General features: G+C 39.0%; 1 protein-coding gene across 8 annotated transcripts; it reads right to left on the bottom strand.

Annotated features, from left to right (window-relative positions):
• Positions 1–526: 526 nt before the first annotated feature.
• On the bottom strand, positions 527–24944 carry LOC134740817 (serine-arginine protein 55). 8 transcript variants are annotated; one of them, XM_063673469.1, is made up of 10 exons: positions 24822–24944; positions 24018–24145; positions 23492–23562; positions 22012–22170; positions 16628–16709; positions 14838–14911; positions 11118–11300; positions 8409–8492; positions 4897–5031; positions 527–2067 (listed from the first exon to the last, which is right to left on the bottom strand). In XM_063673469.1, exons 2-10 carry the CDS (start codon positions 24141–24143, stop codon positions 1851–1853), a joined length of 1131 nt encoding a protein of 376 aa, XP_063529539.1. In that variant the 5' UTR covers positions 24144–24145; positions 24822–24944; the 3' UTR covers positions 527–1850. The 8 variants fall into 8 exon arrangements, with proteins under 8 accessions (XP_063529539.1, XP_063529530.1, XP_063529547.1 ...); XM_063673460.1 differs by having other exon boundaries at positions 24858–24942; XM_063673477.1 differs by lacking the exon at positions 22012–22170 and adding an exon at positions 22193–22291 and having other exon boundaries at positions 24782–24936.
• Between the last annotated feature and the right edge of the window lie 2278 nt (positions 24945–27222).

Here is a 27222-nt window from a genome sequence, read left to right as displayed (position 1 = left end):
AGTCGAAACCGTTTTCTCCCGAAATGGAAATTGCATGAAAAAGGAAACTATTTTCTGTAGCTATTATTCTATTCTACCCTCTTATTTAAACCATCCTAGACACATCCATCATAAGCTATGCTCGCGAGGTCTACAGCTCACAGAGCCACTAGTATAGCTTTTATCTCATTTGCAGTCTACCACTCAGAACCGTCTAACTATACCTCTAGTTTTTTTATCATTAGAAAGAAGCAAGAAAGAAGGCGAGCGATCTTAACGTGTCGTGTTATCGAAAAACACTTGAAAATAACTCACTTTTTCCGAAAATTTGTAAATGAATCGTGGTTAGGAAAGATCTACGCTAATACGATTTTCGCGCAGCGCGTAGGGATTTGAGCTGCCCTCAGTGCCCCTTTTTAAAAAAATGCTTCTCCAGATACTAAACTACGAATGGCCGACTATTCGAATGGCTAAATTACTACCCAATCATCCTCCTTTTGTACCAATTTAGTCATGTTATGGTAGTACACGAAATAAAACCAAAATACTCGTATCGTAATATTTATTCTTAATAGTCCGAGATCCCACAAATTTTGAACCTATTTGTTCCTTTCTAGCTAGGACGACGTAGACAGATTTGACAAAAAAACGCAGGAAGACCTGCAGCAATTTTAAGTCACGTTTCCACATCAACTTATACACAAATATAAATAAGATCGAAACAGATAGGTGCATAAAAACGTACGGTGGAATCTTAGTAATAAAATTAGATATTTACAAAATACTATCGAATAGGATTGCCTTTGATTGTCTACCTGTCGGTCAGGTAACAATGTACTTTGAAGCCGTGTCAAAACCTGTTACAAATTAGAATTAAAATTCCCCTACACAATACTTATTTAAAAATAAAATTATTGTACGTTTTTAAATGTAATGCACGAAAGTGTAGTGCTAATTCATTTTCACAGAAATAAATTGATAGTCACTTTTCTGTCTCGTCAAATAACGCCAAATTATGAATTCAATTGTTCACTAGCCCAAAAAGTATAAACTAAATATCAGAATAGTCATGAAATAAAACTATGAAAACGGATTATATCGCGTATATTGAATTCCCGTCACCGTCGACCGTCGGGGGTCACCCGTTGACCACGAACGCTGTAAAGGGTTCGAAACGTCGGGATGTATTATAAACTCAATATACGCGATATAATCCGTTTTTCATAGTTTTATTTCATGAGTAACTATCGCGGTAACCGAAGACAATATTATCAGAATGGTTTAATTAAAAGTTTAAGTTAATGTGCATGAGATGACGAGCAGGAGTAAAATAACATTTGTGTTTTATATATTTGGTAAACAATTTTCCCTACCTTTACACTTGAACGAAAGCTATCTATCCAACCGCGAAGTAAAAGGGGTTCAATATGGCAATAGTTTCTAACAAGCAACAATTTTTATGATGATTACTGAAAAAGAACTTGGCAATACAATGCCATGTGTGAACCGTCTTACTTTGGCTCTACTGAATAGGAAAGGAATAGGAATTGGGAGAATGAAATTACAAACTATAAAATGGCTTAAAATTAGTATCTAAAATGCTATACTGAACCTGCCTTAATTAAACCTGGGTCAAAAATGCTTTACACTTAGGTTAAACATAAAAGCTTACAGCCCTAGACGGTTGAACATCCAACTGATCAATCAAATAAGTAACAGCAAAAGGATGAATTATATATAGGGCTATTAACGCTATCGCTTCCGGCAAAAGAAAAGCCATATATGTATGTGGTTTAGGTATTTCAAACCTTAATAACACAACATAATCAAGTCAGTATAGCACTAAAGACGATCTTGCAATATGTGTATGTCTAATCGCCGGAGCGCGGAGATCGGTCGTCGGGCGCGTCGCCGTTTTGGCGCGGCGACCGCGAGCGTGAGCGGGAGCGAGACGGAGAGCGGGACCGGCCGCGCGACCCTGAGCGAGAGCGAGAACGGGACCGCGAGCGAGACTTGCTTACGCGACGCTCCTCGCGCTCTTCGCGCTTGGGAGAACCCGCCTCCTTGCTGCGGGATCGAGATCTTTCCCTGTGGATAAGAGAATAACTCTTTTATCAGTCTGAGATAGATTAATCAGGAATTCGAGACCAATAAAATTGACACGCTCCGTAATCGTGAAAATGTGAAATCAATCTTGCACACGAAACCTAACAGGAAAATTCATTTTCCCCTCACTAGCTCGGAAAGTTGTCGTTTATCCTTCAATACAAGCGGGGAAAAACGCGTTTTATCCACTAGTGGGGAAAGTTATTTGACCTTAGCTTAGAGCTTGACAGATAACAAAACGTAAAACGCTCATGATAATGGTTCGTTCGATATTAATTATCAATAAATAAATGGTTTGAGAATCTAATTAAAAATAACAAATTTAGCTTTATTTAATGATTTTAAGTCATAACCCTTAAAACTCCATAAGAAACGTTTGTTTTCTTTATAATGATGTTAAATATAATTCTGAACGCACAAGTTGAGTCGATGCAATTTCAAAACGCATCATTGACATTTCATACATCAGAAATGTCAACATTGTCAACATTTTTTTTACTTAAAACCTTTTCTCACCGACTCGCGTAAAAATACACAACTTCCAGAGTTTTCTGTTATAATATAGTAAAGAAATGAGTGATTCCAGTGATGAAGATGATCTAACGCCTGTGGATGTTGCACTTTCCTCGCTAGTGAGGTGAAAAGTTTTGTGTTACACACGGGCGCAAATGTATTTTACTTCTCCTGTGTTTAACACTCGCTACGCTCAGGATTCTATTTTAGAATCCTTTCGCTTCCTCGTGTTTCAATTCTACACTCGCGGGTAAAATACAACTATGCACCCTTGTATAACAAATAACTATTTTCACCTCAGCAGCTCGAACAAGCCTACTTTCGTCACTCCCTGGAGTGAGGAAAGTGCGTCTTTCCTCACTCCAGGGAGTGAAACAAAGTAGCTTTTTAATTTAGTGAAGGCCATGAACTGCCACTTCATTCTTTTTTTTTTAAACCTTTAATATGTTCTCACTACTGAGGTGAAATATTATGTGTGCAACACGAGAGCAGTTATTTTACATCTAGTGTTTTTGAGTACGCTCAAGATTCTAACTTAGAATCTCGCCTTCTCGGGACTCAAAATAAACACTCGCAAGAAAAGCCAACTTTCCTCTCTTGTTGCACAAATAACTATTAACTATTAACAGTGTGGAAAGAGAAGTCGGGCCCTGGAGGGAAACTACCTACTATCCTTAAGCTTAAAGGATTTTACTTAAAGGAGACATTCCTTTATTTTTAAAAAGAAACAAAACTGCATTCAAAGATTTTCTAAAACTCGCTTGCCTCGCCCGGGACTCGAACCAACTAAAATTTAAAAAAAACACCCTATTTTATTATACTAATCGATAGTATTATTATTCAGGATAAAATTTCTCTAACAAACATTTGGTTACTGTTCACTTTCAACAAGTAAAAGACACGTAACAGTCCTCATCTCTCCAACATTCAAAGACTTCGTATGAAGTACACGCTTGCTGATTTATCGCTAAGTACCTTGTTGAAATCTTCGATAAGAAAATCGTTTAATGGTAAATCTACGGTTCATAATACCTCTAAACTTGCTATGAAACCGTTCAAGAGGTAAGGGTTGCGGTAGAAAATGTTATTAGGGGCATACACCACAACACTTAAAAGAAATAACTTTACTATAGGCTACAAGAAATTAATTTCAACGGAGACTAATTTTGTGTAGCCGGAACGAGGGGGCTCATTTCGAACAATTTATCAGTTAAATAATTTAAGTGTAACAAATGGTTTACTGATGTTACGGCGAAACTTACTTGACAAACTTTCAGTTCCCAAACTATTTATCCCATATTTTTAGTTGGGCGAAATTTCATTTCGCAAATTTACATAATCCAACCTAACCTAACGCAACCTAGTACGTCATTTTCATTTCGCAAGTATGGAGTTGGGAAATGAAATGGTTGCGAAGTAAGGTTATGCCAACGATTGGTCTGCCAAATGAAACTTTGGCGAAAAGTTGGTTGCCAAGTGAAATACAACGCCAAAAAGGACACGCCGTAACAAATTGATAGTAAAATAAAGTTAATGTTAGATTTATATTTTTAAGACCAAATGTTTGTTAGAGAAATTTTATCCTGAATCCTATCGATTAGTATAAATAATATAGGGTGTTTTTTTTTAATTTTAGTTGGTTTGAGTCCCGGGCGAGGCAAGCGAGTTTTAGAAAATCTTTGAATGCAATTTTGTTTCTTTTTAAAAATAAAGGAATGTCTCCTTTTAAGTAAAATGAGCCATCTTAAAGATTTAAGGTAGTTTCCCTCCAGGGCCTGACTTATCTTTCCACACTGTATATTAACTAGTTTACAACTATTTAACATTTTGAACGAATGAATAAAAAAAACTGTAAATTAAACAGAAAGCTACTAGCAAAGCTCTACTTACAACACACTAAAAATAATATACCTCTACACTTAAAAATAAATTGGTAGTTTTACAGGTACAAATAAAAACGATGCGATAATTACCCAAGCAATACAAAGGGCTCACCTTGCTGGCTTTGCCTCGGTTTTTCTTCGAGATGCAGGAAAGCACGAAACGAGTTAAATTATCAAATTGTGCTATCAATATAGTGGGGCCTATAGTTGTAATTTCGATTATAGTCAATAATTTATTTTAATAATGCTGACGACTATGTTGACACATCACTGAAATAGTTACTTTGACCTAAGAGTTGAACGTTAGAATTAAAGAAACTAAGTAAAATCACAATGTAAAAATTGTTAGAATAGTAATTTCAGTGTTACACAACCGTCAGCGGTATTGAAAGCACAAGCACACGGGGGGGCTCACTTGGATTTGGCGGGCGATCTGGATTTGGAGCGGTGTCCGTTGCGGTCCTCGGACTTGCGGTCGGAGCCCTGCGAGCCGGAGCGGCGGTCGGCGCGGCGCGGCGAGCCCGAGCGCGACTTCGAGCGGCTGCGATCCCTAAGCGATGCCATCGCGCAATAGTACGGGTTTAGTTTAGGTCTACTGCTATGCTACGGTTAACCATATATCAACATTGTAGTCTATGGTCACAGCGTGACAGTTTTGGAATGCATTCCAAACGCTGGCCGCGTATTTACAAAAGCTAAACTATTTCAGTCACGACTCAGATTATAATAGGTGAGCTTTTGTTTATGCATATTAGTTAACAATATCTATAACGTTTCGGTAAAAAGTAGTCACTCAAATGGATTAGCTTTTTGCTTACATATTTTCAAATATTATTCACGACAACTAGTCGAGTTTAGTAACGTCAGTATCGTTTGAATATGATATCTAAATTTTAATAATACTTATTTACTCAAATGGATTAGCTTTTGTCGCGATAATATTTTGCTCTTACAAAACCTAATAAGAAGTACGAGTACCCTTTAGTACCGTTTGGTAACTAAAAATTGGTAACCGGCTTCGAAACGGGAAAAATAAATCCTGGGTTGTAACTGGTTACAAAATGGGACTTTTGAATTACCGATTCCTAGCCACGGTTGGCTAATGTTTTGTAACTGTCTACAAAATGGGAATCGTAAATTACACTAAATCAGTAGGTAGGTTAGGTTCGTTAAGTAGCTTCAAATGCCCGAAGGGCAAACCGCCCAGAAATAGTTACACTAGTTAGCTGGAGTTCGTCGGACTGTTTCTTTAAAAAAAAAAAACATTTACTTCACAACTTAACTAGATGGAGCTCCGCTTCGCGGGGCTCCTATTTCTGGGCGGTTTGCCCTTCGGGCATTTGAAGCTACCTAACGAACCTAACCTACCTACCTATTGATTTAATGTAATTTTGGATTTCCATTTTGTAGCCAGTTACAAAACTTATGTACCAAACGGTACCACTGGCCCAATTCGTAACTGGCTACATACAAGGAATTTTAGATTCCTGTTTTGTAGCTAGTTACCAAATTTAGTTACCAAACGGTAACACGCTGGCCCAATACGTAACCGGCTTCAAACTGGGAATCTTAATTCCCATTCTGTAGCTGGTTACGAAATTTTGGTTACCAAACAGTACTAAAGGGAGTACTCGTACCTATCAACTGAAATAATTCTAAAAGTAAAAAAATCTTAGGCATTGTTAAGTAATTTGCATGAACGGTAATTTATTTAATACAATCGGAGTCGTTACTAAAATATTATTCAAGTTTTAGATCGCAACAGACTAGCATTTGTAGTAACAATATCCGTACGAATTTAGTTAATAAAGTCTATACGATTTCAGTAAATTTCTGTACTATAATAGATTAGGGTTTTGTTAAGTTTTGTCCAAACAAAAGCTAATCTGGTTCAGTTCGCATCTGAACCATATCAGTATAGCCTTTGTAAATACGCGCCCTGCGTGACCCGACTGCGTCACTTATGTAGTGAAACTTACTTCCATATAATTTCGCACAACATGGATCCGACTTATCAAAAGCTTGGTAATCATTTCAACTCTGACCAAATGTTGACACCAATATATATACCTAGTCGGCTCATAAGTTCTGTCATATACATAGTATCAAATAAAATCAAAAGTTTAAGTTTATTCCGTATAATTTGTACAGCGTTTGAAAGCTTATAAACTAGAGAATCTAAATGTATAACCAGTCGTCAATGGATTCACGCACCACTTTCATGTCGATATTGGCCACTGCCGTAGCAAGAGATTTTTTCAGCGAGTCTAGATTTGCATGAGGTTTTGAGCACACCTTTTCCTCTAAATACTGCCATATTTTATAGTCTAAAGGATTAAGATCTGGGCTAGAGGAGGGCCAATCTTCATGCCGTATAAAGTCGATTTTATTGGAGGCGAGCCAGGCTTGTGTAGACTTTGCCTTATGGGCTGGAGCAGAGTCCTGCTGGAAAACCCAATGCTGGTTTAGAAACATCGTATGGGATAGTGGTTTCACAATATTAGTCAACACCATGTCTTGGTACATTTTGGCACTAGTTTTTACTCCTTTCTCACAAAAATGCATACTAGTGACGCCCGCATAAGAAACTCCCAGCCAAACCATCACAGATGAAGGGTGATGACCTCTTTGAATACGGGGAATGCTATTAGACGCTTCTTTACTATTGCGAGCGTACACTCTATCATTTTGTTTATTACAGTTTTCTTCTATGTCAAAAATTTTCTCGTCCGAAAACAGTATACAACGGTGCTTATTTTTAGCGTACTTCTTCAATAAAGCTTTAGATATTTTAAGCCTTAAAGCTTTAAGCCGACCATTGAGAAGATGGCCAGTTTTTCGTTTATAAGCACGAAGTCTCAGGTCTTGATTAAGCACTCTTTTCACCGTGTTTTTGCTCAAACCCATCTGGAGGGCCATAACTTTTTGTTTCCTAGCAACTGGATTCCTATGGATCCTAGGATTTCTGGCAATGCGTGCCCTAATTGCTTGTACAACCGCTGGAGTCCTAGCTGTACGCGGACGACCGCTTCTTTTCTTGTCATTTAAACTAGAGACCTCACTGTATCTTTCTATGGTACGATACACAAATCTTAGAGAGAATTTTAAATTTTCAAGTAGCTTAAAAATTTTAGTCGGCGAGTGACCACAACGATATAGTGCAATTATTGCGGTACGGCTATCTTTAAGCGTCCACTCCATGTTGAAGAAAACAGAAAATTGCAAAATTATACTACTCAAATATTTAATAAAGATTCGAAATTCAAATGCAGAACGGTTTTTGTTTTAGGAGTTCCAAATTTAAATTTTAAAGGCCAGTGACAGAACTTATGAGCCGATTAGGTATATCCCATGAAATGCAACAACAACAAATACTGAGTATCAGATACATACTAATAGCAATACAGTCATACGGACATTACACTTACCAGCTACCAAACTACGGGATTCTAAAGTAAAGATAAAGAAGTACGCAAAGTACTTACGTTTTTAAATTTTGCTCAGCGCAAGTAATAACACACCTAGCCAAATGAATACTAGGTTAATTCAATAGAGCCATGCAATGCAATAATTGATAAGATATTTTAAGATTTAAATATCCATGAAAGCCACCAATGTGACGCAAAGAAATAAAATTGAAGGAGAGAAAATGCATATTATTGCTAAAGTGGAGACTAATGATTAATATGATTAACAACAAATAATAAATGGTGTCGTGAAAACAGCAGTTTTATTAGATGATGCTGTTATTGGTGTTACAGCGCCCACTCTCTGTACAAGCACTGTGACTGTCAAGGGTATCCTTTATTAAAGCAGGCAAGATTTTTCAAGCATGATTCGTCTTAAGTTTTTATAATCTACACAAAGTTACACATTAATCTACACAAAGTTGTGTTCTATAAGAACTTCAAGAAACCGGATACTCACTTGGAACGGGATCTAGAACGGGACTTTGCAGCAGGGCTCTTGCTCTTGCCCTTGGACTTGGAGCGCGAACGGCTGCGGCCGGCCCTGCAACGTGCAGTACTTAGAGCACAGGACATCGAAGGGAAAATCAGCGCAGGCGAGGGCAATCAGAGGTATAATCAGAGGTAAGTTATCAACAAGGCTCTTCTGCCCCGAAAGATGGTAAAAATATAGTATCATCACGTAAGGTACCGAACTATCCTTATCATATGTAAAGTATTTAAATTTCCCAATAAATTTGTGGTAGTTAGAAGCCCTTTCCAGTATGCGTCTTCTATTGGGAAAGTTTCAGTAGAACACTTTAAACTCTCGCTTTTTGTCCACATATTACATTAACGGGTCTACCGCGGTTAAATTTCAATTAAAGTTAAAATAAACTTTAATGCAACGAAACGCGGCGGCAGTGTGATAACCGCCTTAAATTGTTGTAGAAAGACCCGGTCTTCGACTACACAGCTATTACAGTCAAGTGTAAAAATATGGGTGCACTCATCATACTCAAAAATATGTCCCATAGTTCTTATGTCAGCGAATTAAGAACTATGGGTCATATGTGGTATTTTCTATTAAAAGGGACCTTATTGTCGATGGCGCTTACGCCATTATAAACGATGCTCCGATATAAATACAATGCCGCACGACGCTGTGCGGCGTAAGCGCCATCGACAATAATGTCCCTTTTCATAGCCCCATATTTTTGAGTAAGTTGTATGCACCCATATTTTTACACTTGACTGTACAACTAACGCTCATTTTGCCCATTCAACTCCCTGTTATAGGCGGTTATCGCACTGCTGCCGCATTTCGTTGAGAAGTGCGGAGCGGCGAATTCGCGTGCGGCAACGACGGTACGGTGGTGCGGTTTGCTCTGTATCTTTTTATGCACAAAAATCCGTACGGTACTAAGGAGCTCGGTGTGGCGTACCCTGAAGCTGTCAGCCTGAAGTCGTAGCGTCAGCGTCTCCGTCCGATAGCGATATCTATTTAAATATTACGAAGGGTTCCGTACCATTACGGAAAAAAACAGCAAAAAATCACGTTGTATGGGAGCCCCATTTAAATATTTATATTATTTTGTTTTTAGTATTTGTTGTTATGAGGCCGTAGTCGATTTTGGAGAAAAAAGGTAAAATTGATAGATTTAGTCGTTGAAATTATACACATTTTATTACGTAATATCTAAATAACGAGTATTGATTTCTATTAGCACGTCTTCTCATCTTGCCTTTTAATAATGAGGTCGCGAGCGTGCGTCACCGGTAATATATGAAGAGAAGGGGCAGTTTTTAAAAATTCATCAAAATATTATGGTGGTAATTTATACTAATTGATGTATAAGAATAGTTTCAGCAAATGTTGTAGAATGTTTAAGTATCAAAATTACGTTGAAATTAAGTCGATTTTCAGAAAAGTTGTCACTTGTTTTGAAGTAATTTCTGGAGAAAATTGAATTCGTTCAACTTTCATTTCCTCGAACTCTAAGTCATATAACAAAAATGTAATCTGTTAAAGGTCAAGTATAGAATATGTGTAATACAAATTTACCATTTTTAGTAGTCCAAACTTTACGAAATTTACAAATAAGAGCGATAAAATCAGTGCTTTACGTGCGTTTAGCTAAACGTCCATCAGAAAAAAAATCATTACTAATTTATTGAGTCTGTTTTCAAAAAATTGATCTGATAAAAGGCAAGATAAGAAGACGTGCTAATAGAAACCAGTACTTGTTATTTCAATTTGGTAACAAAAGGTCTACAATTTCACTGACTAAATCTATTAATTTTACATTTTTGGGACTAAAATCGACACCGGCCTCTTATAGCGGCAACAGAAATACATCATCAGTGAAAATCTCAACTGTCTAGCTATCACGGTTCATGAGATACAGCCTGGTGACAGACGGACAGCGGAGTCTTAGTAATAGGGTTTACGAATTATTTAGGAAAACATAAAAAAAGGGACCTTAGAATTGATTATAATTAACTTTCCCGCGTTAATATCTCTCTGAATATTGATCCTAGCGAAAAATTGTACGGAATCTTTTTTGTAGGCAATTTTATGCAGATTACTTGTGTAAAAGAATATTTTTTGCTATGCGCCACCGTCTAAGTTATTTACATAAAACTAAAAGAAGATTTTGTTTAATTTTTAAAGGGCTGTCCCAAGTCCCAAATATTTGGAACCATAGCAGATGGGTACTCCAAACTTCCAGAAAATACGTGTTATTATTACTGCTATTTTCTGCAATAATTATTATAAAAATTATATTTAAAAAATATGCGTCCATACAAGGAACTCATTAGGGTCGGTAATATTGGCCGCCATCTTGAATATCTCACTTCCGGTCAAAATTTCGATCGAGCAACGGCAAATTCGGATTCAGCGGGGTCAAACTAGGTTAAAGAACCCGGTTGCTAAAAAGGTAACATGATTTGCCAGTCGAAATCGATTTTGTCAAAAATATGACCTGACTAAAATGAGGAGTGTCTTTTCAAAAGGGCTTATCTTTGTATGGTGTTCATAGAGAAATAAGCCCTTTTGAAAAGACTCTCCTCAAATGTTAATAAGGTTTTTATTATTCTTAAACCCCAGCACCGGACGCCGCTCCGCCGCCGCCATAGCTTCTCGATGGCGTCGTGCATGCGGCATGTCGGAATGCGTTTGCGTTACCTGGAGCGGCTTCGGCTGCGGCGCGCGCGCGAGCGGCTGCGACTGCGGCTCGAAGACGAGCGCGTGCGGCGTCGCGAAGAACGCCGGTCCTCCACCAGCCGGATGCGGCGCCCATTCAACTCAGTGTTGTCCAGCTTCTCGATGGCGGCGCGCATATCAGAATGCGTTGCGAACTCCACCACGCTGAAAAGCGAACACTGTTAGAATGCTGTCGTGTCTGATTTGGGTGACCCGGAGCGGCAGCAGTCCTCAGAAATGTATTAGCATCAAGGTTTTCAGCCCCGAAAGATGGTAAAATGTATAGTTTCATCATTAACAAATATTTTGAGTGTTATAATTATGTTAACGCATCACAGACTAGGTGCTTTATACAATGACGTTGACGTACTTGACAGCAATAATCATCTAACACGAACTTAAACCATAAGGTACATCTCTTATTATTATTTATTAGAGATAAATCACAAATTTTACATGATAATTGATAAAAAGCATCATTAAACCAGAATGGTTTGTCTCGATACTCCATTCCGCAGTACATAATCAAATATACAATACAATACTTAATCATAATGTATCCTGTAACTTCCCGAGATTTCCTCCATATTCGTTGTTAATAGTCTAAGCCAGAGGAGGTTCCCAAAGTTGACTTGGATCCGACCCACCTAACAAAAACTGTCAATTTCGGGACCCATCTCTTGGCCGTCTTAAAAAGGGGGCAAAATATTAATGGTAACGTTCTGATTTCCTAGTACTTTCAGGGCCCCCTCAATATTTGCTAACGACCCACCAATGGCTCGCGACCCATAGTTTGGGAAATGCTGGTTTAAGCTAAGGTATTTAATGAAATTACTAAAAATACACGAAAGCGAAATTTAGAGAACTATCGAATCATGTGTCTCTTCTATGAAGTTTGGTGAAATAACATTGACATTTAGCTACACGCTAAATGCTTAGCTAAGTAGCGTGAGCGTCAGGATGACAAGACCATGACATTTATTTATAACGAGTGTTACTCCAAGTTTTAGTACCTTTTGGTACCTGACATCGAATAATTTGGTACCTCGCTAAAAGTCGAGAAATATTGAAAATAAAGTGGTCAGCCATTCTGACGTCAGGTTGACAGGACCAAGTCCAGTTCTTCTCCTAGTTGTAGGCGTTATATCGAATCTCTCTTTGGCAAAGATTTAGTACCTAATTAGTACCTTATATGAAGACTTTTCTTATTTTATTTCGACTTATCAATAAAAAGTTATAGTTATAATAAACTTTGCATGTGCACAGTGGTGCAGCCAGTCAATTTGAACCGGTATTAAATGACATTGAAAATCGGGTCTATCGCGAATTTATTTTGTTACCTTTATTTACAGACGTTTCGTCACAGGTTTCACTGGTTGCAATTTGCGATTTTGAGTTATTTCCTCATGTGTTGGCTGGAAAATTTTACTTTTACGAGTAAGTAACGATTTTCAATTATAAGTAAGTATTTCCCTCACGTTGGTGTGGTAAACAATGTTGTGTTTCACTCGGTAGACAAAATGTTTACACCTCATGCCTTGAAACCCTCGCAAAGCTCAAGATTCCACTTTTCAAACCTCGCTACGCTCGTAACGCCTTGTAAAATAATGTTTAAGCTAAAAACATTAACTTTTGAACTAATTTTTGGGCCCGGTTCACATTGTCTGGCTGCACCGCTGTGCACATGCAATAGTTATTTATGCAACAAGAGACGAAAGTTGGTTTTTCTTGCGAGGGACTCAAAAACACGAGATGTAAAATAACTTTGCTCTCGTGTTGCACACATAATTTTTCACCTCAGTAGTGAAAACATATTAAAGGTTAAAAAGTATTTCGAATTACACAGAATAAACAGAAAAAAAAAATTATAATATGTACGATACGATACGAGACCGGACCGGACCGTACCGTACCGTACCATACCATAAGAAAAAATGTAATAAAAGTATGAACGCCGGCCATGGCCTTCACTAAATTAAAAAGCTACATTGTTTCACTCCCTGGAATGAGGAAAGTCGCACTTTCCTCACTCCAGGGAGTGACGAAAGTAGGCTTGTTCGAGCTGCTGAGGTGAAAAGTTTATTATCACTATAACTTTTTTGATAAGTCGAAATAAAATAAGAAAGGTACTAATTAGGTACTAAATCTTTGCCAAAAGGAATTCGATGCCAGTGTCGCGTTCCGTTATGTTCTGACCTACTAATTGTCCCGATAGGAATGGGAAATTTGAAATGAGTAGGCAGAAGAACGTTCAATAAAAATATTTATTACCACCACTAGCTCAGTTGGTAAAACGGGTAAATGTCGTGGTTCGCGCTAATACTGTCAAGATCGGATTCCGCTAGTCGTTTGCAGCCAAAGTACTCCCCTGACGGTGCCGAGGTGGTAGGCGCAGGTTTTTCTGGTCGGCGCTGAGTTCAGCGCAGCTCGGAACTGTGTAGCGCCGAGTCGGGGAAAGGGCCAGAAGCACGCCAGTAGCAGAACGGCAAGCGGGCGGCAAGCTCCATAATCCACCAACCAACCACCAACGTCTACCAACTAGGAGAACTGGACTTCAGAATGGCTGACCACTTTAATTTCAATATTTCTCGATTTTTAGCGAGGTAATGTACCACTTATTAGATGTCAGGTACCAAATAGTACTAAAAAGATATTAAAACTTGGAGTAACACGTTATAAATAGCCGTCATGGTCTTGTCATCCTGACGCTCACCTAAGTAGCGGCTAAGTACACTTACGTTACAAATCATTAATATGTTTTTTAATACAGTTGCTCAAAAAGTGCTACTTTTCGTGGCTGTTTAGCGTGCGGAAAGTTGGTTTTCGCGAACTAGTGCTTTTTACTTTTCCAATTTTTTTAAATTTATACTTGTTCCAATTCATGACTACTTATTGATGAGTGTTTATATTAGTTTCCTTTAAACGTCGTAATCAACATAAAAACCTACTGTTAATGTAAGAATACGAAAAATATGCATATTTCATATTTTATTACTTACCTCTTCATCATTATAAGTTACACGATTATTTTTTAATGTTGAAAAACCGTTCTTAATAAGTTGTCTGAATGGAACGGAACGCCTGTCAAAGAAGAGGCGTATTTTCTTACTGCAAGAATGTTTTAAGTTTCCAAAGGCAACATTCGATATTGTTTTTATAAATATACGATACACAAATAATCGTAAATAATGATATTTAGGTAATAATAGTACAATGTTTTAATATTTACAATTGTTTCTGTCTTATAGAACATGCATTTGAAAAAAAAAACTTTCATTGAAGTGGGTTCAATAATAATAACAAAATCTATTCTAGTCGAATAAAAGCTAGAAAAACACCTCTTCATAATGTCGATGATGTCACAGAATTAATAATATAAAAAGTTTCGAACTCCATTACTTAATACTTGTTGCTTTTCTTATTTTTTCGCAACTGTATTAAAAAACGTCGTTCGATACACGTGCGGATATGTCATTATTCACTAGTCCCGAGTCTTGCCACTCGCCTACGGCTCGTGGCAAGATATCTCGGTACTCGTGAAATAATGACATACTTTCCGCACTAGCATCGAAATGTACTATTGTCATACATGTTTTATTATCAAAGTAAAATGGCTGTGACATACTAACGGAAGGATAGATGGATATATGGCTGACGAAACTATGAGGGTGCCATTTTGGCTAGGAAACGCAAAACACTTACCCCTCATTTCTGTGTTGCTTGTGCGCGTCAGCGTAAGTAACTTCTCCAGCTTGACGCATGTAATCCTTCAGGTCCTGGCGATCAGTTTAATATGTTAATGATGAAATCAGACAAGCGTGATAGAACTTTTCCAAAGGTTAGCATCAGATTAAAATTGGCATCAAGGATTTCAGCCCCGAAAGATGGTATAAAAACGATATCATCATAAACACACCAAGAAATTATTATTTACTTTGTGGTAATGCTAACTTTGGGAAAAGCATATAATCAAAACAGCACCCTAATATCCATATCTTTTCTTAATGTGATACTAAAAGATGAACAAAAAAAATAGAAATACGACCGCAACAATGTTTTCGTATTTGGCTACCATTTGGTAAATTGTTAAATGTTTGGAGGGTCCGTGTCCGAGGTTTCAACCATCATTCCATCATTCAAGTGCAGTCTTGGTCCAATATGTCCTTTAATAAGTCTCTTATTTTTTCCAATAATTTATCCTATATCCAATCAATTGAGATAGGTATTATCTCGTCGTTGTCCGCAACTCAGTGATCTTTCCATGATACAGCAGGCATTGCATTGCTCCATCCATTCAGCAATTGACGCGAATGTCCTCTACGGTCCTTTGGTCCCGTCTGGTGAGTAAAATTCCGTCCGGGAGTCCAGGCTTCTTCTGCATCCACAGGTTTTCTCTCAAAGCTCCGATTACATAAACAATAGCACCTTAAAGGAAGACCCAAATACGAAAACTTGTTTGAGCAAGCAAGAGTAATTTCGAAAATTAACATGATTATTCAAATGATCGTCCACATCAATCGATATAATTTTGTTGCAGATGCGGCGCTAATATATCGAAATGTAAACTTAAATTATAATAATGAAGGTATAAAATGATTTTAAATGGGAGTATGCACATATAACGAGAGCGGCTCCTTTGTGTGTGCCCCCCTTGGTCTTGTTTACCTGGGCGGCACCGGGCACCGGGCTCGCGGGGGTCCAGCACTCCGGGGCGGCGGCGGCGGGAGGCCATGGACTCCGGCAGAGGGCTCCGGACCAATCCCTCTAACATCGCCTCAGACCACATCTCACACAGCACTAGGTACATCGAGGGCTCAGGGTACGAAACGCCACCTTCTGTTGTTTTTAAAAATTATCTATAAGCTCGTAAGTAAGTTCGTAAGATGTAAAGTTAACATTATAGAGGACAGATATTTGGGTTAAAATTTAAAATGCTAGTTCTGTCCCTATTTGAAATGAAATAAGATATGAAATTACAAACAAGTTAACAACTACTACTATACAATTATTTTCAATTCTTATTGCAATGCTGTTTTTTTGTTAAATAAATAAATAAAGTGAGTTTTCGAATGAAGATTGTGGTCAAAGATCCCGACTTCGTTGTCTTCCTTCGCTATGTGATTGTCATCTTTGGTTGCACTTTTTAGAATTGGATAGCCTCTGTAGCCGCTTTTCTTGAACAGGTAGAATATGGTATTTGCTCCATCAGTTTAGTCATCACACTGTCTTCCAACAAAGTGTACATCAATCGTCAGTCCGTCAATGATCATTGGTTGGTTATCCTGCGCCTCCAATTTGCCTCGTCCCATGATCCTGAAGGCATTGCATGTCCTGCAGTCCCGTCCTCGAGTAGCTGCGATAGTTTAACCGTGTGGTAGAGGAAAGTCGCCCTGCCCTCGTGTTGGTGACCCTCAAGCGCCATGAGTCCAGACCCTGGGTGAGAGGTGATGGGATGATGATGGCCCAGTCTTGTCCCGTCGGGAGTTGCTTACCTGCCAGCTAATGCGGCTAGACAGATTTTCGACGACAAGCCGGTACTCCGTCCTCGTTGGCGGCCCATATCTGTAATTGTCACTGTTGTAAACAGCAACAAAAAATCATATGAAATTGTTGTTTTTCTTTACATAAAATTATCTACCTTTTTTTTTTTTTATGAAATAGGAGGCAAACGAGCAGACGGATCACCTGATGGTAAGCGATTATCGCCGCCCATGGACACCCGCAACACCAGAGGGGTTGTAAGTGCGTTGCCGGCCTTTAAGATGGGAGTACGCTCTTTTATTGAAGGTTTGAAGGTCATATCGGTCCGGAAATACCGCAGGCGACAGTTCATTCCACAGTTTAGCTGTGCGAGGCAGGAAGTTTCTAGAGAAACGCACAGTTGAGGACTGCCAACCATCTAAGTGGTAAGGATGGTAATGTTGTCGCGTAGGGCGATGGCGAAAAGAAGCGGCAGGGATTAATCCGAACAATTCCTCGGAGCACTCCCCGTTATACACGCGATAGAAAATGCAGAGCGAGGCCACATCTCTACGCAGCGCCAAGGAGTCAAGCCGTTCCGAAATACGCTGGCAGTCGACAATTCGAGTCGCTCTTCGTTGGATGCGGTCCAGAGGGAGAAGCTGGTATTGGGGTGCCCCTGCCCATAGATGAGAGCAGTATTCCATGTGCGGGCGAACCTGCGCTTTGTACAGCTGTAGGCGGTGGGCCGGCGTGAAATACTGTCTCGATCTGTTGAGCACACCAAGCTTTTTTGAGGCTAATTTGGCCTTACCCTCTAAATGGCCGCGGAACTGGACTTCACTCGAAATGTCGACGCCGAGGATTCCGATGCTGGCTGTGGCAGTCAGGGGAGTGCTCTCAAAACGAGGTGACACGACAAACTCTAACTTTTTTGCGGTAAACGCGCAAACCTGTGTCTTGGCAGGGTTAAAACGGACTAAGTTTAGTCGACCCCATTCAGAGATTTCTTTTAGGGAAGTCTCAATTTCAGACACAAGTTTGTTCCGGCTCTCGATGACGTTTTCCCGAGAGATATTGGTGCGGCCGGTGTAAGAGGCATCACCCGTACTATCATCAGCATAACAATGAATTCCGCTGATTTGCAGCATGTCATTGATATGCAGAAGGAATAGCGTGGGTGATAGCACACAGCCTTGGGGGACACCAGCATTCACAGACATGGAGTCTGAGCATTCACCGTCAACTACGACCTTTATGCTTCTGTCTGCTAGAAAGCTACTGACCCATACACATAATCTCTCGGGAAGCCCATAAGACGGTAGCTTCGAAAGAAGTGCTTTGTGCCAGACGCGATCGAAGGCCTTCGCTATATCCAAACTAACAGCCAATGCTTCACCCTTTGTCTCGATCGCCTGTGCCCAATGATGTGTCAGGTAGACTAGAAGATCACCAGCTGAGCGGCCTCTACGGAAACCGTATTGTCGGTCACTAAGCAACTGGTGGTCCTCTAGGTACCGAAGGAGCTGGCAGTTTATAATGGACTCCATTATCTTCGAGAAAAGGGAGGTTATAGCTATTGGCCTGTAGTTGGACGGATTTGAACGGTCGCCTTTTTTAGGGATCGGGTGCACCAAAGCTGACTCCCACGAAGTCGGGACTGCGCCGGAAGAGTAAGAGAGCCGAAAAAGACGCGTTAAGACCGGTGCCAACTCGGGAGCACACATCTTCAGCGGAGGGATTCCATCGGGCCCACTCGACTTATGAGTGTCGAGGGAACGAAGTGCTTTGCGCACCGAGCTTTGGTTGAACCGGACATCCGGCATATCGCTCTCGCACCGCGGTATGGTCGGCGGCGCGTTTCCCCCGTCATCCAAAGTCGAGTTGGACGCAAAGAGTTTGCCCAGAAGATCGGCTTTGTCTTTTGCGTCGTGGGCCAATGAATCATTCTCCGTGTGCAGAGGTGGAAAAGATGGCGTGCAGAAATTCCCCTGGATAGCTTTGGCAAGAGACCAGAACGCACGAGTTCCCGAAGGGAGGCGCTCTAATTTCTCGCCAATTCTACCAATGTGCAGCGACTTTGCTCTGGCAATAACTCTTTTGAAGGACCTGGAGGCAAAGTTAAACTTCTTTTTTAATGCGCTAGTCTTTACATCCCGTACTGCCGCTGCGTCTACCCAGGCTTGGTAACATTCCTGCTTTCGGCGAGAGGCCTCTTTGCAGGAACGACCAAACCAAGGTTGGGATTTGCCACCAACAGGGACCACAGAGGATGGAATGTGGTTATATTCTTGTAGCTATCTCGTTATTTATTTTCCTTAATACGAGTATATGTAATTCCCTTAGTGCACAGTATAAACTCCCAACTATATCACTCCATGGTCAACTGCTGAAACTTTCACCTCGACAAAGTAAATATCACCACTTTTGTTCTGTTGTACTTGTTTTATCTCTTTTGTTAATTGTACATTTAAACGTATGAAAGGCAAAATATATTTTATCGCGTTGTACGGCATAGCCATTTCTTATTCTCATACACATGTTGTTGTCAATAATGACATTGTCAAGTACTGCCATAGACAGTAGACAAGATGGCGCTGGTCGCTGCTGCAAAGGCTGCGTTCAGCTTATGGTTGGGCCGTGTCGTACGGCTGCGATCGTGACCCAAAATGGTCCCGCCGGAAGATCAGCGCTGACCTTCGGTTCAGCATTATGCTGAGGCGAGACCATTTCGTGGTAAACTTCAACTCCTACCTATTTTATAAGTTTCTATAGCTTTAGTATACTTTTGTATGTAATTTTAGTTTTAAGTTTATCATGAATAAAACATTTGAATTTGAATTTGAATGAAAAGCTCCATTCCCTGCAGCACCACGTCAGCAACAGAATCAGCAACGACGTTGGGATCATCCGGCGTGAAGCAAACCTGCCTCCAAGGGTAGGATGCAAAGAAGGACCGCATCCCGTCCCAATCTGCTGACCTATAGTGCCACACACGGCGGCCACAAGCAACTCGCAGACGCGGCGGGTACGCGAGTGGCACCGTACTCCGGATCAAGCAATGATCCGAGGAACCGAGTGGGGCTTCAACGGATACATTGTAGTCAACCGGATGAGAGGTCAGCAGAAGGTCCAACAGGGAAGGTTCATGGCCGTCCACATCTGGGATCCGCGTAGGCGCAGTAACCAATTGTGTCAAGCCATATGCCAGAGCAAAGTTATAAACAGATCTGCCCGCATGATCAGTCTTGCTAGAGCCGAGCCATTCGGCGTTATGGGCATTAAAATCACCAAGTACAATGATCTCAGCGGAAGGGATCTGCTGCTGCACAGAGTCTGCAGCCATTTGGATCTGCTCAATGAGTCGGTCAGTTTCGGCATCACCGCTATGGGACCTAATAGAATACATATTATGATTTGTTATAATCATCATCAGAGAGCTCAAAATGAATTGTATTGCCAGTTCAAGAATCTTACAAAAAGGAAAGCAGGTTGATATTTGATATGGATGGATATTGCATATTATTGTCCCAGCTTTTTCGTAGTTTGGTGTGTTTAACCTCAAACTGATATTTTAAATATTGAGATACTAGGTGAACTAAGTCCATTAACATTTTTGTTTCATCTTATGAAGGCCTGTACTTGTAAACTTGTAAATGGTCATTATTAAAATAAAGTATTGAGTTGGCACTACATTTATTCCATAGGACTGCCACCAGGGTTTACTCATTTTGTCATTGTCTATTTTCAAAAGTTTTCGAGTCAGGGGATTTGCCATCATTTTACTTTTAAAATAAGAATAATCATGATGATGTCACTGGGCACTGAAAGAGTTAATGTTTGCTCTGTTACTCGATGACATCAATTTAAGTTTCTTGAAAAATAGATATTAACTTTAAGAAAAGATGATTTACTCACAGGAATGTTCTAAATATAGAGCTGCAAAATACGACATTCTTTGTTATTAAGAGTTGCAGCCATAATTACGAATTAACTCACAAGTATTAGGTTCCTTTGCACCAACCATATCAAGAAACTGATTATGTTTATGAAAAGAACTTGAGATTTCTTCTACAATACGATTATTACAATTTATTTATGCCACACTAATTAGATGTATCTAGTTTAAGGGTCAGAATAAGCGGTTTTCTACCACATAAGACATACTAAAGATTTGTGGAACAATAACATGCTTTTTAATATAAAATTCTATTAATTTCATCATAAGCAGAATACCATGAATCAATGAAATATTGCAAATCACATTCAATTATGAAAATGTAGAATGACTTTTTCATACATTCATAATATTATTCAGATGACAGAAAATAAGAATTAGAATAAAAAAAAACAGATTAGATTTCAATGGCAAAATAAAAAAAAAGAATCAATTTTCTAAGAAAATATTACTGAAAATAATGTTTTTGATAGCGCGTAAAAGATGGTAACATGTAGCAATAATGATTTTTAGTTTTGAACTTGTCATATTAGAAAATAGTTTCTTATCTAAAGATATTAGTTCCAAGAAGTGATAGACTTATTCATAATTGCATATTACGGTGAGATGCCTTGTACAGTCAGCTTCAGATAAGAGCAACTGAGATTACTGTATACTACTGTGTATCGTAACACAACTACTCGTGTAGTAATCTACTTTCGCTGCTACTATTTGATGCTGATTGATTGTGCATTTGTTGAGGTCTACTAAACAGTCAAGCAAGTTCACCCAAGATCGTGTTTATGTTTCACTTCGATTACCTGTTTTTATTACAAGAATGTTGGTGACTTTATTTGATAGGCAACAATAAGCCTGGAGTATAATTATGTATATACAGTAAAGACTCATTGTTCATTTAATATTTACCAAGCATTCTAGAATCTTATTAATATTTTTTTCATCTTATTGCATTTTTAGCTTGAAAAAACAAAAAAGGATAAAGGCCTGCGCAAACCGGCAGAGCGCAGCGCAAATCATTGAGGAGGATTTACTCCGCGCAGCGCACACCAGCGACGAGGTAAAATTAAAATCCCCCGCGATACCACGAGCACCCGCCAGCGCGGCGCCGGCGGACGGCGCAACAGGGAGGACTTGTCGCATACTGGGGGAGTGCGCGGCATGCCAGCGCCTACCGCCGCGGTAACAATCCTCCGTGATGTTCCGAGGTCGGTCTCAGAACATTTAAATTTATACCTGAATGTAATTGAAATCGGGAAGAATATACATTGATAAATTTAAAGTGATATGCGCTGCGCTCCGTCGGTTTGCGCAGGCCTTAACTTAGTTCATAAACAGGGATCTACATGGAGAACGATGGATTTTTCGCAAGGTACAAATTTCCAGGTGTCTCGCATCGCAACATAGAGCGCTAGTATACAAGGCATACGCTCACGTGCAAAGATAAATAAATGTATCTACTCTTGGTTCTTTCGTGCGTGTAATACAGACGCGTCCCGGCGCTTGGGTTGGTTGGGCGGCGGACGGGGGCGCGGCGCCGGCGCTGGCGCGGGCGGCTGGTCGCGACTGCGCCAGCGGTCCGAGCCGCGCGGCATGCCTCGCGCACGCTCCACCGTCACCCTACAACACAGGGGACACTCACTCGTACCGCGAGCCGCGCCCGCGGTCGCGCTCGGAGTGCCGGTCCCGTCGGTTCCGATCAGCGCTGCGGTCGATGCCTCGCGCCGGCTCCACCACCACCCTGGGGGCATCCGTCATGTTAGCAGTCATCCCCCGCCCCCTCATCTGGCCGTCCGCATGCATGCACAGCACACCCGCCGACTCTTCAGACTCACCCGAGAGGAAATAACCTTCTCCCATCACATTATGATGATTCTATTATACATACTTTACATAAGTGACCATTAACTGCTATCAGAAGTAAAATAGCCATTTGTATGAATAAACCCTATTTAAAAAAACCCTCTATATTCATCACACATACTGAGTATATAGTTAAATTAGACTCACGATCATATCCAACATTTATTCCTTTGCAGAAAAGCATTAAAAGTACAAGCCAAATAGTTACATTGATTTATAATCTAAATAAGACAACTTTGAAATGAAAAATTTACATTTTTAACCACCATTCATAACATACAGTCTTCAGACTTCCATACAAACACTACCATCAAATATTAGTTCTCCATACATATCTTGCACTAGTGGAGCCGGCTGATAAAGAAAATTAATTACAAAATAATGAATTAATAATTACATTATAATTAAACAAATATGGCGAAATAAAAGTATTTCTTCTGTTCTGAACATTGACAAATCACATAGATAAGGGAAAATAATTTTACTTTCAACAATATCAACATACATAATAACTCATATAAGGTTTATAGTTTGTCTAAGCCAACTTTGCACTTGAACAGAACAAAGTGAGACAGTGTCATTATAAGCTTAACAGGCTATTGCCTGTCTGGCCTAGTGGGTAGTGACCCTGTCTATGAAGCCGATGGTCAGGGTTGTGCGATAAGCATGGATATTCTATGTATTTAAGTATTTATATATATTGTTGTCAAGTAACCCCATTACAGCTTACTGTGGGACTTCGACTTAAACTAAAATAAAAAAGCCCTTTATTCAATGTAAAAACAGTTACATATAAACTTAAAAATTATACTTAAAACTCAGTGTATTCCTATCCCTAGTGGGTAAAGGCCTTTGTGTTATAATGTCCTATAATATTTATTTATTTATTATTATTTATTTATAAACAAAATATTTTTATAAAAACTTGCCATTAATGATGACATTGCCACACTTTGTCATTGCAAATGCCATGCAGAGTTAGCTTGGTCCGTCACTAATATTCTTTAAATGATATAAAAAACTTTTAAACATGCGTAGGTATTAATTTTTTTTCCTAAAGCGCTATTCTAATAATTACCTTTCTCCTAGTAAATCCTTGCCATTGAGTTCATAGACTGCATCATCTGCATCTCTGTAATCTTCAAATTCCTGTGAAGTAGAGCAACAAATACCTTTATTGTTAAACATTTATAAAACATCAAGCCAGTGGAGTTAACAAATCCTATGGAATTGGTTTCTTCTGCTTTGCCAGTTGTTTGGACGAACTTTTGTATTGTCTGCATATTTAGTTATAGAAAATCAAATAGGTATCACTCCAGAATATTTCCCAAAATAAAAGGCGTATGTAGCAGAGAAGAGGAAAACTAAACAATGGCCCTGGTTACATGTGTACTTCCATCCCATTCCCAAACAGACACCCTACTCCGTGTTATGCTAAAGAAGCGCAGAAACCCCTAAATATATTTTTGTCGCCCAATCTGATAACCTCAATTCCTGTGATATGATAAAGTGCTTGCTATCAATGTAATGTATTGCAATAATTTCTTATAAAGTCCAATCAAAAGTTAGATAACCTCATAGTTTATCAACACACTGGCACTTACCACAAAACCATATCCATTTTTGATAAGTATGTCCCTGATCCTCCCAAATCCCTTGAAAAACTTCTCCAAGTCTCTGTCCCTGACACCGAACGGCAGACCGCCGACGTAAACTCTTGACCCCACCATTTCTGAAAAGAGATTTAACAATACGTTCAAAATATGTTGACCAATGGTTATAATACTTATAACCTAACAGCCGCGTCTAGCCACGCGTCTACAAAATCAATTCGTACCGAATATTAGGACAACCCCACGCAATACGTAAAAATATCTCTTGACCCTAACGGCCTAACTGGAAATCGGCTATAATACGACATTCCATATTTATTTTCGTTTTTGGTAATCGCCGTGTATGGTCACTTCAGGTCAAACATTCTATGGAAACACTTTATTGTAATAATACCTATTGTTGCATGTCGTTAACGCTTACCTAAGGTAGCCTAGTTTCAAGTATGTACAATTTGCAACAGATATACGCCGCAACCTGCTTATCTATAAGCTCGGTTTTTTTCCCCTAGTTGTTTTAAAAACATCCAGTCTTCATGGAATTGCAGAATACAAGCTCCTATTTTTAGCACACCAGACCACAAATATTACAAATATACATTAGATAGAGGTAAACCATGAGGTGAAGTATAAATTCAATGCAAACGATCAATAATATCAATATTGCAAGTTCACGTTACAAAATCACCAACTCGTACAATATGGCGGCGCGTGGCCTGGCCTGGCAAATATTTCAATATCCGAAATTATGAACTTACATGTGGAAATACTGAAACACTTATTACAAGTAGTACCTACTTTCGATTCACTTCAAATATTATTGTATTTAGTCACTCTAATCACAATAAACCACTATTTATTTTATAAGTAGCACTCCGCTAGCACGTGTCGCGTCGCGTAACCGGAAATGAATGAATGAGATGGTTTGGTTTGGGATGGGTTTATGGGTGGCGTGAAAATGGCGGTATTGACGGTGGCATCAGCGCTCTGCGCGTGTTTGAGAAGACTAAACTTAATAAATTTATTTCTTAAAAGTGTTGCTCAATTCATAATATAAGTAGGTACCTATTGTATTAAATACTAACAGTAGATTAAGATTCTGCTTGTAGTACTAACACTCTATGGATGCATTTGTCCGAAATAAAGTTTTTTTTATTTATTATTATTATTATTAAAGGCACACCATCGCACAATCTTTCTCGCTCTTAATTATTGTTGCGTCGCACAATGACCTTGGTGCGGTGCGATAGTGTGGTATACCATTACAGACTGCCGCACACGTGCGCCAGTGTTGCCAAGTGTCCCATATTTTCATGTTTTTCATTCTCAGAATAATGACTAAAGCATAGAAGTCGGGCAAAAATGCTTCGCAAAATATGTATGCCCGTACTTTACGTCCTTACGAATTAGATAATGTGCCGAAAAGAGATGCATATATGCTTGTTATTTCTCATTTACGTACGGTGTCATAAGTTTGATAGTTTGCTAGGGATGTAACTGTGTCGACTTTTTATATCGATAAATTATGCATAAGTTTATGTGCCGTGTAAAAGAATAATCACGAAATTGGCAAATTGATAATAGTCTGGCTAATGAAAGTTGAACCTGAAAAAACGCGGCAATTTCAAGAAATCTGTAGCAGGCGGCTCGTTGAATACAAGGATTGCATAACTTTTATACTTTTTATAATTTTCATATTCTAAAAATCATTAAAAAGTATAAAAATTATGCAATCCTTGGAATCAAAGAGCCGCCTGATATGAGGATTAATGCATGTACCTAATATAGCTTTTATCTCATTTGCAGTCTACCACTCAGAACCGTCTAACTATACCTCTCGTTTTTTTATCATTAGAAAGAGGGCGAGCGATCTTAACGTGTCGTTTTATCGAAAAACACTTCGAAAATAAGTCACAACAAATATAATATACGATCATTTACATACTTTTGCTTTCATAAGTAAAATATTGCTATATTTATAAAAAAACTTGTCAATAAAAAGACACGTGGAAATGGTTTACCGTTTTTTCTAATGCTAAAAGACTAAGTATAGTTTCTAGTCATGTACCAATTAGGAAATGAAAAAAAAAACGTTCGTGTAATATATTTTTTTATTTAATAATAACGAATATTACGCGAAACTCGGCGTAGGTGGCGCCACTACCACAATCCGAGGGTCTATCGCGAAACAATAAAATCGAACTTTCGTTCGCGTCGCGTCACTCTTGCGTATTCGAGCGATAAAGAGGCAGCTAGATAACGAAATTTCGGATTCGAGTTTTCCGGTAGGTCCCCTGAAAACTTGTCAAAAACCTGTTAAAGGTACAGTATGAATAAGTTACTCTACGGTGCACTAAAAAAGCTAGTGCTGCACTCTGGTGGCAGAACATTGCAGTAATATCCCCTATTCCTCGTCCTTTGGAAATCTGAAATAAAAAGTTGAGTTTTGTGAGATAGGTAAACCAACAATATTAATAAAAGGAACATTCATCAATGATCATTAATGTCTTTTTTATTAGGGTTCCGTACCCAAAGGGTAAAAACGGGACCCTATTACTAATACTTCGCTGTCCGTCTGTCTGTCACCAGGCTGTATCTCATGAACCGTGATAGCTAGACAGTTGAAATTTTCACAGATGATGTATTTCTGTTGCCTCTATAACAACAAATACTAAAAAGTACGGAACCCTTGGTGCGCGCGTCCGACCCGCACTTGACCGGTTTTTAGTATTATACTATAGTCTGGCAAACACAATCTGTCAGTAAGTAAAACTATAGGTACAGTCGAAGGCAAAAATATCGATCCAGACAAATGGCTCAAAAATATGTGATTTTACTGTCTGAGCGTACACATATTTTGGAGACTTTGGGAATGTATATATATTTATGCCCTTGACTGTACTCATCAATTAATATGAGACAGTCCTGGGCCAAACTATAAGAAAGCTGTAAATGTCGATAGGTTATTGATCTGAGGTCGATACATCCAAAAAAAAAACCAAAAATATAACCTTTCATACTTAGCAGAAAAGTTCGAAAATATATGCAAAAATCTATATAGACTTGAATGCAAGTAATAATTACATAAACAACATATCGATTTCAATGTTTACGGTCAGGTCCTATAAATTAATTTCTTCAAAATTGAACAAAACTCACCGATTAAACTTACTTTTCTTCCTGTATGTGATTTACAGCC

Source organism: Cydia strobilella, chromosome 1 (genome assembly GCF_947568885.1).
Source record: "Cydia strobilella chromosome 1, ilCydStro3.1, whole genome shotgun sequence".
In the NCBI taxonomy this organism is placed as follows: Eukaryota; Metazoa; Arthropoda; class Insecta; order Lepidoptera; family Tortricidae; genus Cydia; species Cydia strobilella.
Note: the sequence above shows the minus strand (reverse complement) of the source record. Positions and strands in the feature narration are given on the sequence as shown.

What these genes read in the sequence shown, in the direction of transcription:
- LOC134740817 (XM_063673469.1), bottom strand. Translation starts at nt 24,143, where the DNA reads ATGGTGGGGTCAAGAGTTTACGTCGGCGGTCTGCCGTTCGGTGTCAGG. An exon ending in CACGCACGAAAGAACCAAGA is followed by an intron (nt 16,710 to 22,011) that starts GTAGATACATTT and finishes TGTTTACAACAG; the next exon opens with TGACAATTACAGATATGGGC. An exon ending in CTAGCCGCATTAGCTGGCAG is followed by an intron (nt 14,912 to 16,627) that starts GTAAGCAACTCC and finishes ACTGATCGCCAG; the next exon opens with GACCTGAAGGATTACATGCG.